At 38.9% G+C, this 12,760-nt stretch overlaps 1 protein-coding gene across 5 annotated transcripts in view; it reads right to left on the minus strand.

Moving 5' to 3' along the window:
• Window positions 1–12,515, minus strand: part of LOC309438651 (putative ATP-dependent RNA helicase DDX60) — a gene marked incomplete at its 5' end in the record, with an annotated part of 54,561 nt that extends 42,046 nt beyond the window's left edge. For 3 of the 5 annotated variants that reach the window (XM_082050323.1, XM_082050320.1, XM_082050324.1), the window contains 5 exons: window positions 716–823; window positions 1,287–1,628; window positions 1,750–1,927; window positions 3,513–3,582; window positions 3,717–4,101. In XM_082050323.1, the coding sequence (XP_081906449.1) occupies window positions 716–823; window positions 1,287–1,628; window positions 1,750–1,927; window positions 3,513–3,582; window positions 3,717–4,101 (1,083 nt within the window). Of the gene's footprint in view, window positions 1–715; window positions 824–1,286; window positions 1,629–1,749; window positions 1,928–3,512; window positions 3,583–3,716; window positions 4,102–4,778; window positions 4,853–12,336 lie in introns of those variants that run through there. The other 2 variants (XM_082050322.1, XM_082050321.1) reach the window with 2 other exon arrangements.
• Window positions 12,516–12,760: the final 245 nt, after the last annotated feature.

Here is a 12,760-nt window from a genome sequence, read left to right on the forward strand (position 1 = left end):
ACTGAGGAAAATGGCAGGGGTATATTAGGCACTAAAGGCAAAATATTTATCTAAACCTACCAAATTTTTAAGGTTAACAAAGATTAATGAATCCATCACTTTATTCCTGCAAGCACAAACTCTGCAATTGTAATCAAGCTCTTAATAAAAATAAAAATCCCAGATTGTGAATAATTTTATAATTCACAATGTGCAAGCCTTGGCAGCTGCAACAGCGAGGTTTAGGTTTGCAGATGTCTCTACAGACAAGGTTGCTGCTGGCAGCAGCACCAACTCTTGCCCACTGCTGCTGAAGGCATCCTCCCACCTCTGCCTCCAGGAGCCACCCACTGCCGTGGGGGTGAGGCCACAACCCCCCCCCCGGCAGCTAAGAGTGGATTTATGCCATAGATGGTGTTTTTCTGACGAATGGGCTGGTTCCCATCTTCTACAACATAAAGGCAGTCACCAAGATGGAAACATCCTTTAAGGGCCATCGCACCGATCAGCTTTCAGCTGAATCATCCTACCCCAGTGAACGTTAAAGAAAGAGGCAACTTCAAGCTGCTGTGAGGAAGAGTTGGCACAGTGGAGACCTTCTCAGATTCAGAGTGACACTTCAGAATAAGGAAGAGAGCCCCCAGTTCGGGCTAGGAAAGAATTTCAGGTAAAGGAATAGAGAAAGACAGTCAACCTGAGGAGAAAAAAACAAAAAGCATCAAAGACGTCCAATTACCTCTTTTTGTATGCTTTTCGGGCTCAGCTTGAGATGTTCATACAGACACATGGATGGCTCTTGATACCTGACTAGGTTTGCACAGGCATATCGCAGATCTCGTTCATGCTAAGAAGTGCAGAATTCAAAGTTATATGCAAAAGTCAACAGATGCAATGCATCAGGGACTACCAGCCACATCCAGAAACCATTCGGATATAGAACAGTCCTCAGCCTCCAAGAAACATCTATTCTCAATAAAACTCATTTAAAAATCACATTCCTGGCCTAAATGCTGGTCTTGTCTGGCAATTACAAGTCAACGAAGATACTGAAGATATGGGAAAGGGTGTATTTGAGACTACAAATAAAAGGATGTGGAATGAGACTACAGAGAACAGTGCAGGAAATTACCACCAGACCTGTTAAGGATTTAAAGACTAGTAGATTAAAGATACATAAAATTAGCCAAGTATCAGTGCTTTATAATTTCAATGTAAAATATAACACTCATATTGAGATATTTTAATTAAAACTGCTAAGTAGAACTAACATCATTATTGTAAACCAACAACGAAGTTTTGTAACTTACCTTTTGAAAAAATGCTCTGTGTTTATATGCACTCTCAACATGATATCCATAAACTCTAAGAATATCACACTCCTGTCCTGAAGCAAGCACAACATTGATTTTCTTTGACAATGAATGAGCCATTAAAATATATAAATAGTCTGCTTGGAGAGAGGTCAATCCTATATCTGATACAATTATGAAGTAAGGGTAGCTTTTCTTGAGGAAAATCTCCCATTCAGATGATAAACAATTGGAAAATTCTGTATGAACAGTGGTGCCAGTGTTATGCCTCAGGTGTTTTATCAATGCAGTGCGTAAGAAAAGAAAATGAGGATATGGAAAGTACATCTGTTCTGCATCCTGTGGGAAATAAAAATGATTAAATTATTCAGTGACATTTGTTGACCAAACAGAATCAAGCAGTTGGTTTTTGAAGGAGTGCAGTGGTTTAAACAGCAAAGAAATATTACTTGTTCATTACCTTGAAGAAAACAATGATGTATTTTGCTCCTTTTTCAGTGAAATCCTGCAGGAAGCATTCAATTTGATAGAAGAAGTTTAGATATTGTGTTTTCTCATCTGAAAACATAAGTAGTAAAGAATCCCCATCTATTACAAAGAATTCGGACTCAACAAAGTCTTTAAACAGACTGACATACCTGGAAGAAAAAGAAATAGCATGTATATAACACTACTCCAAGAAAAGTTGGGGACATGAAACAGAAGAAATTTGCTTGCTTTAAAATAGATGTCTTTGTTAACTAAACATTACAGGTATAAATTCAATCAATTAAGTCAATAGCAAATTATATTTCTTGGATCTAAGGTTACTCCTAAATATCTTGCAATCCTTTCAGTTATTGAATGCATTGGCAATTGTCTCCTTTACACCTCCAGATACTTTTGTATCATCAGAGACTTCTGTGACTTACGTGGCAACTGTTGTCCGTGTACGCTTATGCGGAAAGTGTTATCTGTTCTATAAGAAATACCCCACAGAAGATAACCACAAAATGTATTTTGGGGGCCTTCCTGCCTGAGTTTCCAACTAAAAATAGCAAGTGGGTTACCAACAAGTATCATGACAGTGACAACTCCCTCCCTCATCCAAGGAATGTCTATGGCAAGAAAAATACCTTAGCAGCAAGAGGAATCAAATCATCACACTACATTCCTTCAAGAGACCTAAGAATCAAAAGACTTCATCCTCTTCCCATTTCGGAAGACTGTGAAAGTTGATTTGCCTTAATCAGTCTTACGTCAAACTGGAAACAAATCCTCTTCACTGAAGATGGCAAGTATAAACAGGAAGCACTTCGGTAGTTTTTAATACATCATAGAAACTGACTGCATTCTGCACCTCTTTAAGAATCCATGGAAGTCCAGGGACATGACGTTTTACCCAGGACTGACCAAGAAGTCTATTACGTTATTACAATACTAATGTAATAGTATGAGATCATCATTATTCTAATGGTAAGAATATATTTGTTTTCTTCAAGGCTGTCAAGAATGCCTGACACATATCTCCTTAGATCCACACCTGGGAAGACTCAGCTTTCCTTTCTAGTTGGAATCAACAGCCTCTGGTTTACAGGCCCAGTTTGTTATCTGACACAATGAGCAGACTTCCATTAACAAAACTTCAGTGAACTACTGTCATACACATTTAAATTGCCTGCCTTTAATCAATACTAATCTCTTTAGCATGTCAGCTCCAGACTGCAGGGAAGACATTTAACCATCAATGTGAACAGCACTATTGCTAATCCTTTTCTATATCACACAGGGAAAGGAATTGGAATCTGAAGATGCAGAAGATCGTGCATTAGAACAGACAAACATACACAGAAGGTATATATGAAAAGGAAAATTTCATAGGAAAACTGTTTTAAATGCTGTAAAAGTAGAAGCCTTAAAACACATGAGGAAATGTGCTCCAAAAAAGCATGGCAGAGAATTTGAAAAAGAAAAAATAGCAATAATTAAAATTGTAGATCAGTTCCTAAAATGTACAGATGATCTCCACTCTCAGGCAGACTTGCTGTTGTATTAGGAATCTTCCTTCATATGGCTGGAGGAAGTATGAAATCATAAGCATGCCTTCTGTCTCCTGATTTTCCACAAACCTAGCGGACGAGCACATAGTTTTTTTTTTCTCCGAGGCATACTACACTGTGATGTCTACTTAGTTCAAATAAACTATTTTATTACATTTCTTTCCACAAACCCCACTGTACTTACTGAGCTCTTGATAGGGATAACCAAATGTGTAGCCTCAAGTTCTCCAGAAATTCATCATGTTTTTTTTTTCCTAAAACAACCACACACACAGTTATTGATAGAACCACATAACCATAACTCATCAATTAGTTACAAAAGAGCCAAAAGGTAAGACACTGCAATAAAAGCTATTGACACAAGCATAAGCTAATAACAGCTCCTCACCACATCTTTGGGAACCACGTTTGTGCTGGAGAACTCTCAAATCCTTGCCTTCAGTTTGTGATGCCTGCTGTGTCACTTCTTCAGTGGTCAAGATACTGTAAGTGTTTCTGTAATGTTGATCTTTGACTTCTTTTTCTCTGTCTTTCCCTTCTTTAAGCAGCTGCATAACAGCTCCTTCTGCTTCGTCACTGGTGTCATCCTCATCATCACTGTCACTTGTACTCCCAGTCTCTTCATCTTCCTTTGTTGGAATGAAACCTATTTTCTCACTGTTGCTACACTCACTAACCTTATCATAATTACCAATATTCTCATTTGCATCATTATGAATTACTTTCTTGAAATTATCTTCTGCAGAATCCATCACAGATCTTGATTCTGGCATTAAAAAAAAAAAAAAAAGAAAACTAAGTAATCAAGAGATATTTTTCAGGAAACATGGTATGCTCTGAGGCTTCAACCATTAAGTTATCTACTTCATAATCACACTAGTATAAAGCTTCAAGAAAAATCAGAAAACATTTTGTGAACATTCTTGCAAGACATATTTTCATTTCATAAAATCAATAAATATTTTTATCAACTATAAACATCAACTTTTGTCTTTCTTAAAGTTTACTAAAGAGGAGCATTAGATATCTGTTTTGTGCTTTACACAAAGGGACTCTCAGGGAGGTAGTAATAATAAATAAATAAATAAATAAATAAGGCTTAAATACTTTGCTACATCAGCGCTTTTCTGCAGTGCACACACTGAGAACTGAGGTGCCTGGGGCTACAGTGTGGGCCCCCGTTGCCCCTCCACCCTGGAGGGTGCTGCCTTGCTGCCTGCAAAGTCCCAGATGTTCCCCTGCACGCTGCCCAGCCCCTTTGTCTAACTAAACCAACTGCAACCCTAATGCAAACCCAACCCGAGCTCCAGCATCATCCCTAAATCCCACCACAGCCCCTCCAGACATAAACCCCACCACAGCCCTAACCCCAATCCCAGTCTCAGCCCCAAACCCCAGCCTAAAGGCAAACCTAACGGCAACTTCAACAAAGCCCCGGCCCGGGCAGTACCTGGGGCCGCCGCCCGCTCCGCAGCGGCCCGGCCGCTACCGCGCCTTTAAGGTGCTGCCGCAGGTTTCGGTTTCAGTTCCCGGCTGCTAAAGTCAGGTCTCGTTTCCGAGGTGCCGGCAGGAATGTGTCCTGAACACGGCACTGCCCAGTTATGACCGGTAATTCCTTGCTTCCGTTCAATTACGCAGCTCCAGGTAATAGTCCAAGAGCCATTATGCCTGCTTTGCTTAAGAATATTTTTAATGCAGATTTAATAGACAATGCAGAAAATATTAATTCCTATTTCTGTCCCTTTATTCACCACAATCTATTCTCCTACCAGCCTGCTTTCTTAAAGTAGAAACTAAGACATATACTTTACATAACTTCTAGCATTTCCAACAAATCCTTTAGCAGGGATGGTACTGCATCCCTATCAGTTGAAAACAGTGAAGCCTCAATTCGCTAGGGAACCTGGGTACCCAAGTACTGTTGAAACAGCATTTCGGAAGCCAGAATTTATGTATCAGATTGTCTTGGTGAGAAGTGGAAAGCCCAGCTCCCCTTTAGATCAGATATTTGTGCAGGATACAACACAGGAAACCACTGGGGTTACATATGTAAGTAGTCTCCTCATGTATCCAGGTAACGTTTTGGCAGCCTCTCTGGCGGACAGCTGACACGTAACACTTGGCAGGTAAGCAGTCCAGAGGTCTTTTCTACATCCTGCATTTCCTTTGAGACCTGTACAAAGAATGCTACAGTACACCCACAGTGCTCCAGCATATCAGAATTGTTTTGTTTATCCAGCCAAGATAAGGCCCCTACTCCCTCCTCTCAGCACACTTTCTTTCATTGGTAACAATCTGGGCAATAATTGGAACTCCTTGTTTCCATTCCTCAAATCAAACGGGAGATGATCTTTAGCCCAATGCTTCAACAGTTTTTAATATAACCTTCAATTAGGTTCGATTAGATTCGATTCTCCATCCCTTTGGATGATCCATTTTTGTCTAAAAGTGTGTTTTAGGTCTGTTATTCACCAGACTAAAAGGCAGACCAGACACTTTCCTGAGAAACCTGATGCCACCTCCATGAAAACATGTTTAAGAAAGCGAAGAAAAAGCAATCAAACAAAACCCAAAACCAACAACAGCAAAAACTCGAGGGTGGAGGGAAAAAAAAAGGAGTGATAAAAACACAAAGGCCAGGTCCCCCTGTGGAGGACTCTATGCTGGAGCAGGTGGATATGCCCTGAAAGAATTGCAGCCCATGGAAAGCCCACACTGGAGCAGGTTTATGCTGAAGGACTATAGCCCGTGGAGAGAACTCACACTGGAGAAGGGGTAAAGTGTCAAGAAAAACTGTTATGTCTTGACTAAACCCCCAGACCTCATCCCCCCATACTGCTCCGGGAATGGGGAGGGACAGAGCAGTCAAGAATGAAGGAGTGAAATTGATGTAAGAAAATGAAGAGTATGGGGAAAGTGGTGTTTAAAAATTTATTTTTTTCTTTCTCACTACCAAAATCTATTTTAATTGGCAATAAATTAAATTCTTTTTCCCCAAGTTGAGTCTGTTTTGCCTGTGACAGTAAATAGTTAGAAATCTCCCTGTCTTTGTGTTGACCCACAGGCTTTTCCATCTTATTTTCTCCCTCCTCCTGTTGAGGGAGGGGAGTGAGAGAAGAGCTTGGTGAGCATCTGGTAGCTGGCCAAGGTCAAGCTACTGCACACTTTTAGATCTCTCTACATAATGCATGAGGCAAAGAGGGATAGGGTAGAGATACATGCTTGAGATGAGGATCCAAGACAGCTAGCTATTCTTTCAAGCATGAATCACGGTGCCTCAAATCATTGAGCAGGTGGCAGGAACCATCTAGTACAGAAAGACAGCTGCAGAAATTTTAACTTGAGACATCTCACAAAGGGGAAATCCAAACTGTGAGTGCTCAGCAATGGTAATTGGAGACTGAAGAATGACCTAGTCCTGGCAGTAGGAAAGCCTAACTCCAGAACTGGGTTAAACAATCAAAAGAGGAATGCCAGAAATGGAATGACTCTATATAAGGGAGAACAAATTCCCTTGTTTATAAAATAGCAAATGCTACAGTATCCATTTGTAATGATATGACTGGTGCTGGCGCAAGCGTGTAGAAGGAATTGGCTCATGCCACAAGTTTGCACAGCCCCTGTAGAACTGCTTGTGGTGGTAGGATCCTGTACAATGCATTGTCCATTAAATCACTTTATACTTAAGCACAAATGGGTATTTAATTCACCTCAAGGGGTACAATAAAAATTCCCAAACACTTACTTGAAGCTGTCAGGAGCCACCTATCTTAAGCTAAGCTAAGCTCTCTCCTTTAAATAAATGTATAAATCCAAATTTTGCATAAGTTGTGTCTCAACTGGTTTTGGAATCTAGCCCTAAATTCAATACAGATGGTGGAAAGACTAGTACATGTCTGAATGGGAGAAATTTTTGACCCAATGATGCAATTAAATATACAAATATTTTAATTTCTTTCATTAACCTTACTGTACCAACACAAAGTACAGAAAGTAGTGATAAGAAATCTGGTAGTGCTTTGATTACTTTTCAAATGGTAGTTAGTGTAAAGGCCGTACCATAAGGAACCTTCTCTTGTCTGGTCTAACACCAGCCATAGAACTTTAACCACATTTCTCAGAGGTCACTTAAAGAAACACTGGAAAATGAAAGGAAATTACTAAATGTGTACATGCTTCTATGTAGAAGAAAAATTCTTTGCTTAGTTTTCAGAGTTATTAGGAACACGCTAAATTTTTAAATTAGGAGTTATTAAGAATTATCAAATATTTTTTATTAATATTTTTACTGTGCATTTTCTCATTTAACTTTCTAAATGGTGAAACTTCGGTTATGTTCATCTTGTCAGTTTTTCCTGAACCTCATCATGAAGAGCTCTCCAATATCCAAGTATTACAGTTCCAATTTTTAAGATCAGCTAGATTTTGATACATTTCTATTCAGTTTATAGGAATAAGGAACAAGCCTCTCATGAACTCTAGGGATCTGCATCTGCTTATGGTGATTTACCCATTCATGTGAGATTTCTGAAGTGGGTTTTCGGCCCATTCTCCATTGAAAAATTACTCTGCTTTCTTAGCACAATGGTAAGCAAGAGACTAGAGCAGGATCCCAACAGTGGTTTTGCTCTGGAAGAGGAAGATATCAAGGTGGTTTAGGTGGGTGAACAAGCTTGGGAAAACAGAGTGATAGGGAGGCAAGAGGCTAATGATTGCATGTAAACAGGTTGCTGGGCAGAATGCTTGCCTAGCCATGCACCTGCACCAGCACAGGCTGTCCTGTCTGCTCATTAAACCTTCCTGGGTGAGCAGGCTACCTGTTCTGTGTCCATGTGTCTGTTCATATACCGGATGGGAACATATACTATTGAAGTTAAGGGCATGAAATAAACTTTTCTGGGGATAAAATATGTTGATCATCACTAAATTGCATGTGGCTGTAAAAGGAGAGACAAATAATTTGACATTAAACAGAAAAGTGTTCTTCATAAAATAAGAATGCCTTTCTCATGTGGCTGATTTGAAATTAGATTCCCTACATGTTTGTCAAGCAGATTGACGTCCTCAAAACCATTAATAAAATACTATCTATATAATTTCATGTGCATATTCTGAAATATATCCATTCTGGATATGAAATGTGTCCTTAGAAGCCTACTAATTACGTACTTACCACATTGACACTTTCTGCATGAGCTTATACTTGCCATATAAGCAATTAGCGTTATTTCCAGACAAGAATGCAAAAGGTGAAATAGCTGTTTGTCCATTATTACAAGCCATTAAGATGCCAGTTTTGAATCAGTGCATTCATTACCAGAGAAGTCTAAACAGAAATGACATAAAATATAAATGTAGCCGTATTTACACTCACACTTCTCCAAACCATACAAAAAACTTCTTGATACTAGTGCTATTTAAGCACTATCTCTATCCATTTCAAGTTATAAAAAAAAAAAAAACTTAAATGTTGAAGCCTTTTTATTCAAGAAGAAAAAATTCATTTTCTTCATCTATTTTTTTAATAGATTCTTTTTACACCCTGGTAAATCTTTCTTCACTTTGTATGTACAGAGTCGCTGTTCTCACCCACTTGTAATTTCTGTGAAAATGAAACTGATCTGAGATTTCACAAGTATGCTCTTTGTCTCAGGATAAATAGTTATTGCTTAAAATTCAAATCTTTCAGCGATTATTGAGAATAATTTTAGGGGAAAATGGGACTATTTTTAGCTAGTATTATTTTTCTGTTTGTTTAGAAACCTCTATTTTAAAAGGCTGTACACACAACTGTTATGAAAATCTCCTTTGGTAACTATTATATCAATCAGGTTTTATAGTGTGAAAGCATATTCACTTTGTTAACATAAGTTAGCTTATTTTATACACTACAGTCTAATGAGGCAGTGGAATTTTACTGGAGGCTTTGACGTTGTTCACATCCAAGAAAAGCAAACTAAAGGACACCACCTCATCGCAAACACCATAAAGACAGCCCAGCCCTAGAAATAAGGACTCTGGTTTTCAGAGCTGTCCATGAAGGATAAAAGATACCCTTGGACAACCAAGGTAATGCCAGTATCCTAGTCCCTCCAGCACTCTTTGAAGGCTTCCCAGCATCTGATGTTATAGGTAGGTCCTACAGCAAGACTGACTCCAAGGACATCCGGATCGATGGACAAGGAGCAAGAACACTGATGGATGATGACACTGCAGAAATACAGTTATTTGACAAAGCTTTTCTATGATTAATAGTAGGTAGTGTATGCGTTAATTAATGATAAGTCAAATTGTGTTGTAGCCAAACACTTGAAGGGCATAGGAAGCCTGTGTAAAACCTCATACAGCCTTCCCCAGTTTGGCTGGGACACCCCATGCACATTAATAAATACTTACCCTTGTAATTCTATACTTTGTTTCCCAGCATCTTTCCTCAGCTGGCATGGGCCAGCTGCAAAATTCATGTAACACAATGTATAGGGCAGAAAAATTTTAATTAGCTTTGGTGTTAGACATGTGTGTTTGAAGTCCTAGTGAAAGCTTACCAAGATTTCGGCTAAACTCTACCTGTAAGTACAATATAATTGTACCGATTCAGTACAGATTATTTGTAACAGCCTACTGAAGTCTCTGAATACTCCCACATTACATATGCATCAAGTGCATGGACTAACCACACTGAACATGCCTTACTCTTTCCATCTCATGATTGATTGCAACAGAGGAAAACTGCCTTGGTACACTGGGTGGGGACACAATAAGCAAACAAGTTTTGATTAGAGAAAGAACAACCATGGTAAGAGAACATGAGCACTGTAAGCCTGAGATTACATGAGATTGTTTTCACCCCACACAAGCACACAGGTAGTCCTCCAAGTCTTCCTGCAATCCATACAGCAGTCTGCTGAAGTTTGTCTGCTTATAAAAACAGAATATTTACCTAGTCATTTCTAGAAGAGAAAGTCAGTTTTCTTGTTTCGTATCAGCTATTCTAGACACAATCAATAGGAACTGGCCAAAGTTCTCCACTGTTCTGTTTTTTTACTCATTTAATTCAGCAGCAAAAACTTCTGAGAGTTCGTGATGAATTACCTAAAGAAAACCACATTTTACATTCGTTTCTGAGCAGCTAGAAGCAACATGAAATACTATAATAAAATTAAACTCTATAATTGAAGTTCACTATGATACAGCCACAACAACAGATCAGTACAGCGGCTGGGGAGCAGAGTCATTCCCAGCTGGTGGCCGAACTGAGAGCACAGGGCAGGCAGCAACCTCACAGTCCTGATGCAGCAGAGCGGTGACAGGAAAGGGTCCCACCAACAGCCCAGTCATCACCGGACAAAGCAATAGGCCAAGGTCAGCCGAGGAACCCCATGCAGTAACTCAGGAACAGGGCTAAGACAAGTCAGCTGCAAGCCAACAGAGCTTAAATGGAGCCCCATGTCTTGGGGAGTGTAGGGGATGGATCCAGGTAAGAGTGGTCAGGACAGTTAATCCCAGTTACTACACTCAGGTCCCTCACAGTAGCTTTGGCTGAATTGCTTTTCAAGCAAGTTTTAGTATCTGTGTATTAATTTCCAAGAATTAAAGTTGACATAAAGATAAGGCCCATGTATTTTGTTATTTTTTACTGTTTCTGGAGCTTACACTTGAAGACAGTATTTGGTACCTTCCTGAGCTTGCAAATCTAGCAAAAGAGTATTTTACAAAATGTGAATATATCTTCTATACTGCACATTTCTTATACATTTATCAGATGTTCAATGAAAACAATGTTAGAACAGGATATCTTGGACTATGGTCCCTTTGTCACTGGTGATCGAATGCTGGGAACTGTCTTGTTTTTCAGACACTGTGTTCAAGAGAGCAGAAAGACAAAACAATGAATATCCTAATATTACTTTTATCTGTGTAAATAACTATTATCATTCCAGATAAATAGTTTTAAAAGAAAAAATCTTTTAGTACATGTCTTTCAGCTGGAGCATGCTGGATTTTACAAGTTTTCTTATTTTGGGCAGTGGAACATTCTAGAAAATTATATTTCCCAGCACACTTAGTCCATGCTGCCCAGCTCATTCAGGCATCTGAAAAGAAGGGTTCAAAAATGCAATTTCATTTTCTATCCTAGCAAAATGTCAATTCAGTAATACCCAGGACTATGCCTTAAAGTGAAGTGTGCTGTCAGAAGGGTCTTGGGTAAATAAAAGTATATTGAATTTACACCGTACTGTAACTTGTGGATGTTAATACTTCCAGGACAGTATATAGGATCTGAGAGGTCAATGAAGGGCAGAAAATTTTGGCATTTAATTTTACATGTGAATCCTGTCAGATGGAAAAAGGATTATGAAATGGATTAGGGATGAAAAATAAGAATATTTAGCATTCTGAAATGGTGTTGATTTGACAAATTATGCAGACGTACCGTTTCATTAAGGATTTATATTGGCATAGTTCTATATTTAATGTTATTTTTGTAAGGGACTGTTGACATTTCTGAGTTTATCCAAGGGGAATATGCATTTCACAATGTAGTCAGGTGAGCTGTAATGTCAAGGGTATTCAGGGTCAAGCCAGTTCTGAGATATCAGGAGCAAGTTAGTCGACTGACGTAAGAATGTAATACTGGAAAAAAACAGGCTGCTAAGCAATAAATTGTAATATCCACCTGTTCTTTGTACTGCCCTTTCCAATAGCACAATCAGCTTTATTAGCTGCCCTGACAGAATAAACATGTGTACATGTTTGGTTTGAGGGCAACAAAGCAATTGCTCTCTAGCTTTGAGTGAGAAAGTTGGTAGTGCCCCTTTTCAAGCATTAGTTAAAGATTTTTTATAAACCGGGGTTTATTTGTTCTGCATTAGTAACAGCTACAGGAACACCACCCCCATCAATAATAACCTCTTTATTGCAGCTAACAAACCTTTTCCAATTAGCTGTCTGACTAAGGAGAGGCACATAGCAAAGGTTATGCATTGTACAAAAAAAAACCTACTTACAAAACTCGGATGATGCCAAACTGATGAATTACTGTAATGCCTAGAAAGCTCCTCAAATACAGAATATGTCTCCCCCTCAAACTGATTTCCTGGAGTGACTTGAGCTGCACACAAAACTCTACTGTTAGTATGAAAACACTCTGCCATTACAACAGGCAGTTTATTGGGATGTCCTTGCACAGTCTTCTTACACTTAATTCCTGCCAACCCCTCCAAAGAAACCACAAAAATATGTACACTTACTTTTATCTAGGGATTGTTCATTCCACAGTTGAAAACAGACATTCAAACCAGACATTTCTGCTGTACATTTCACAGAATCATTTTGACAGTTTTCCAGGAAATCTTTTATCTTATTTACTTCAGACCTAAAACTATGTGTCATTTGGTTATCAATGCAAAGGCTTTTCCACTGTTTCTGATC

Source organism: Streptopelia decaocto (genome assembly GCF_964273445.1).
Source record: "Streptopelia decaocto genome assembly, chromosome: 4".
NCBI lineage: Eukaryota > Metazoa > Chordata > Aves > Columbiformes > Columbidae > Streptopelia > Streptopelia decaocto.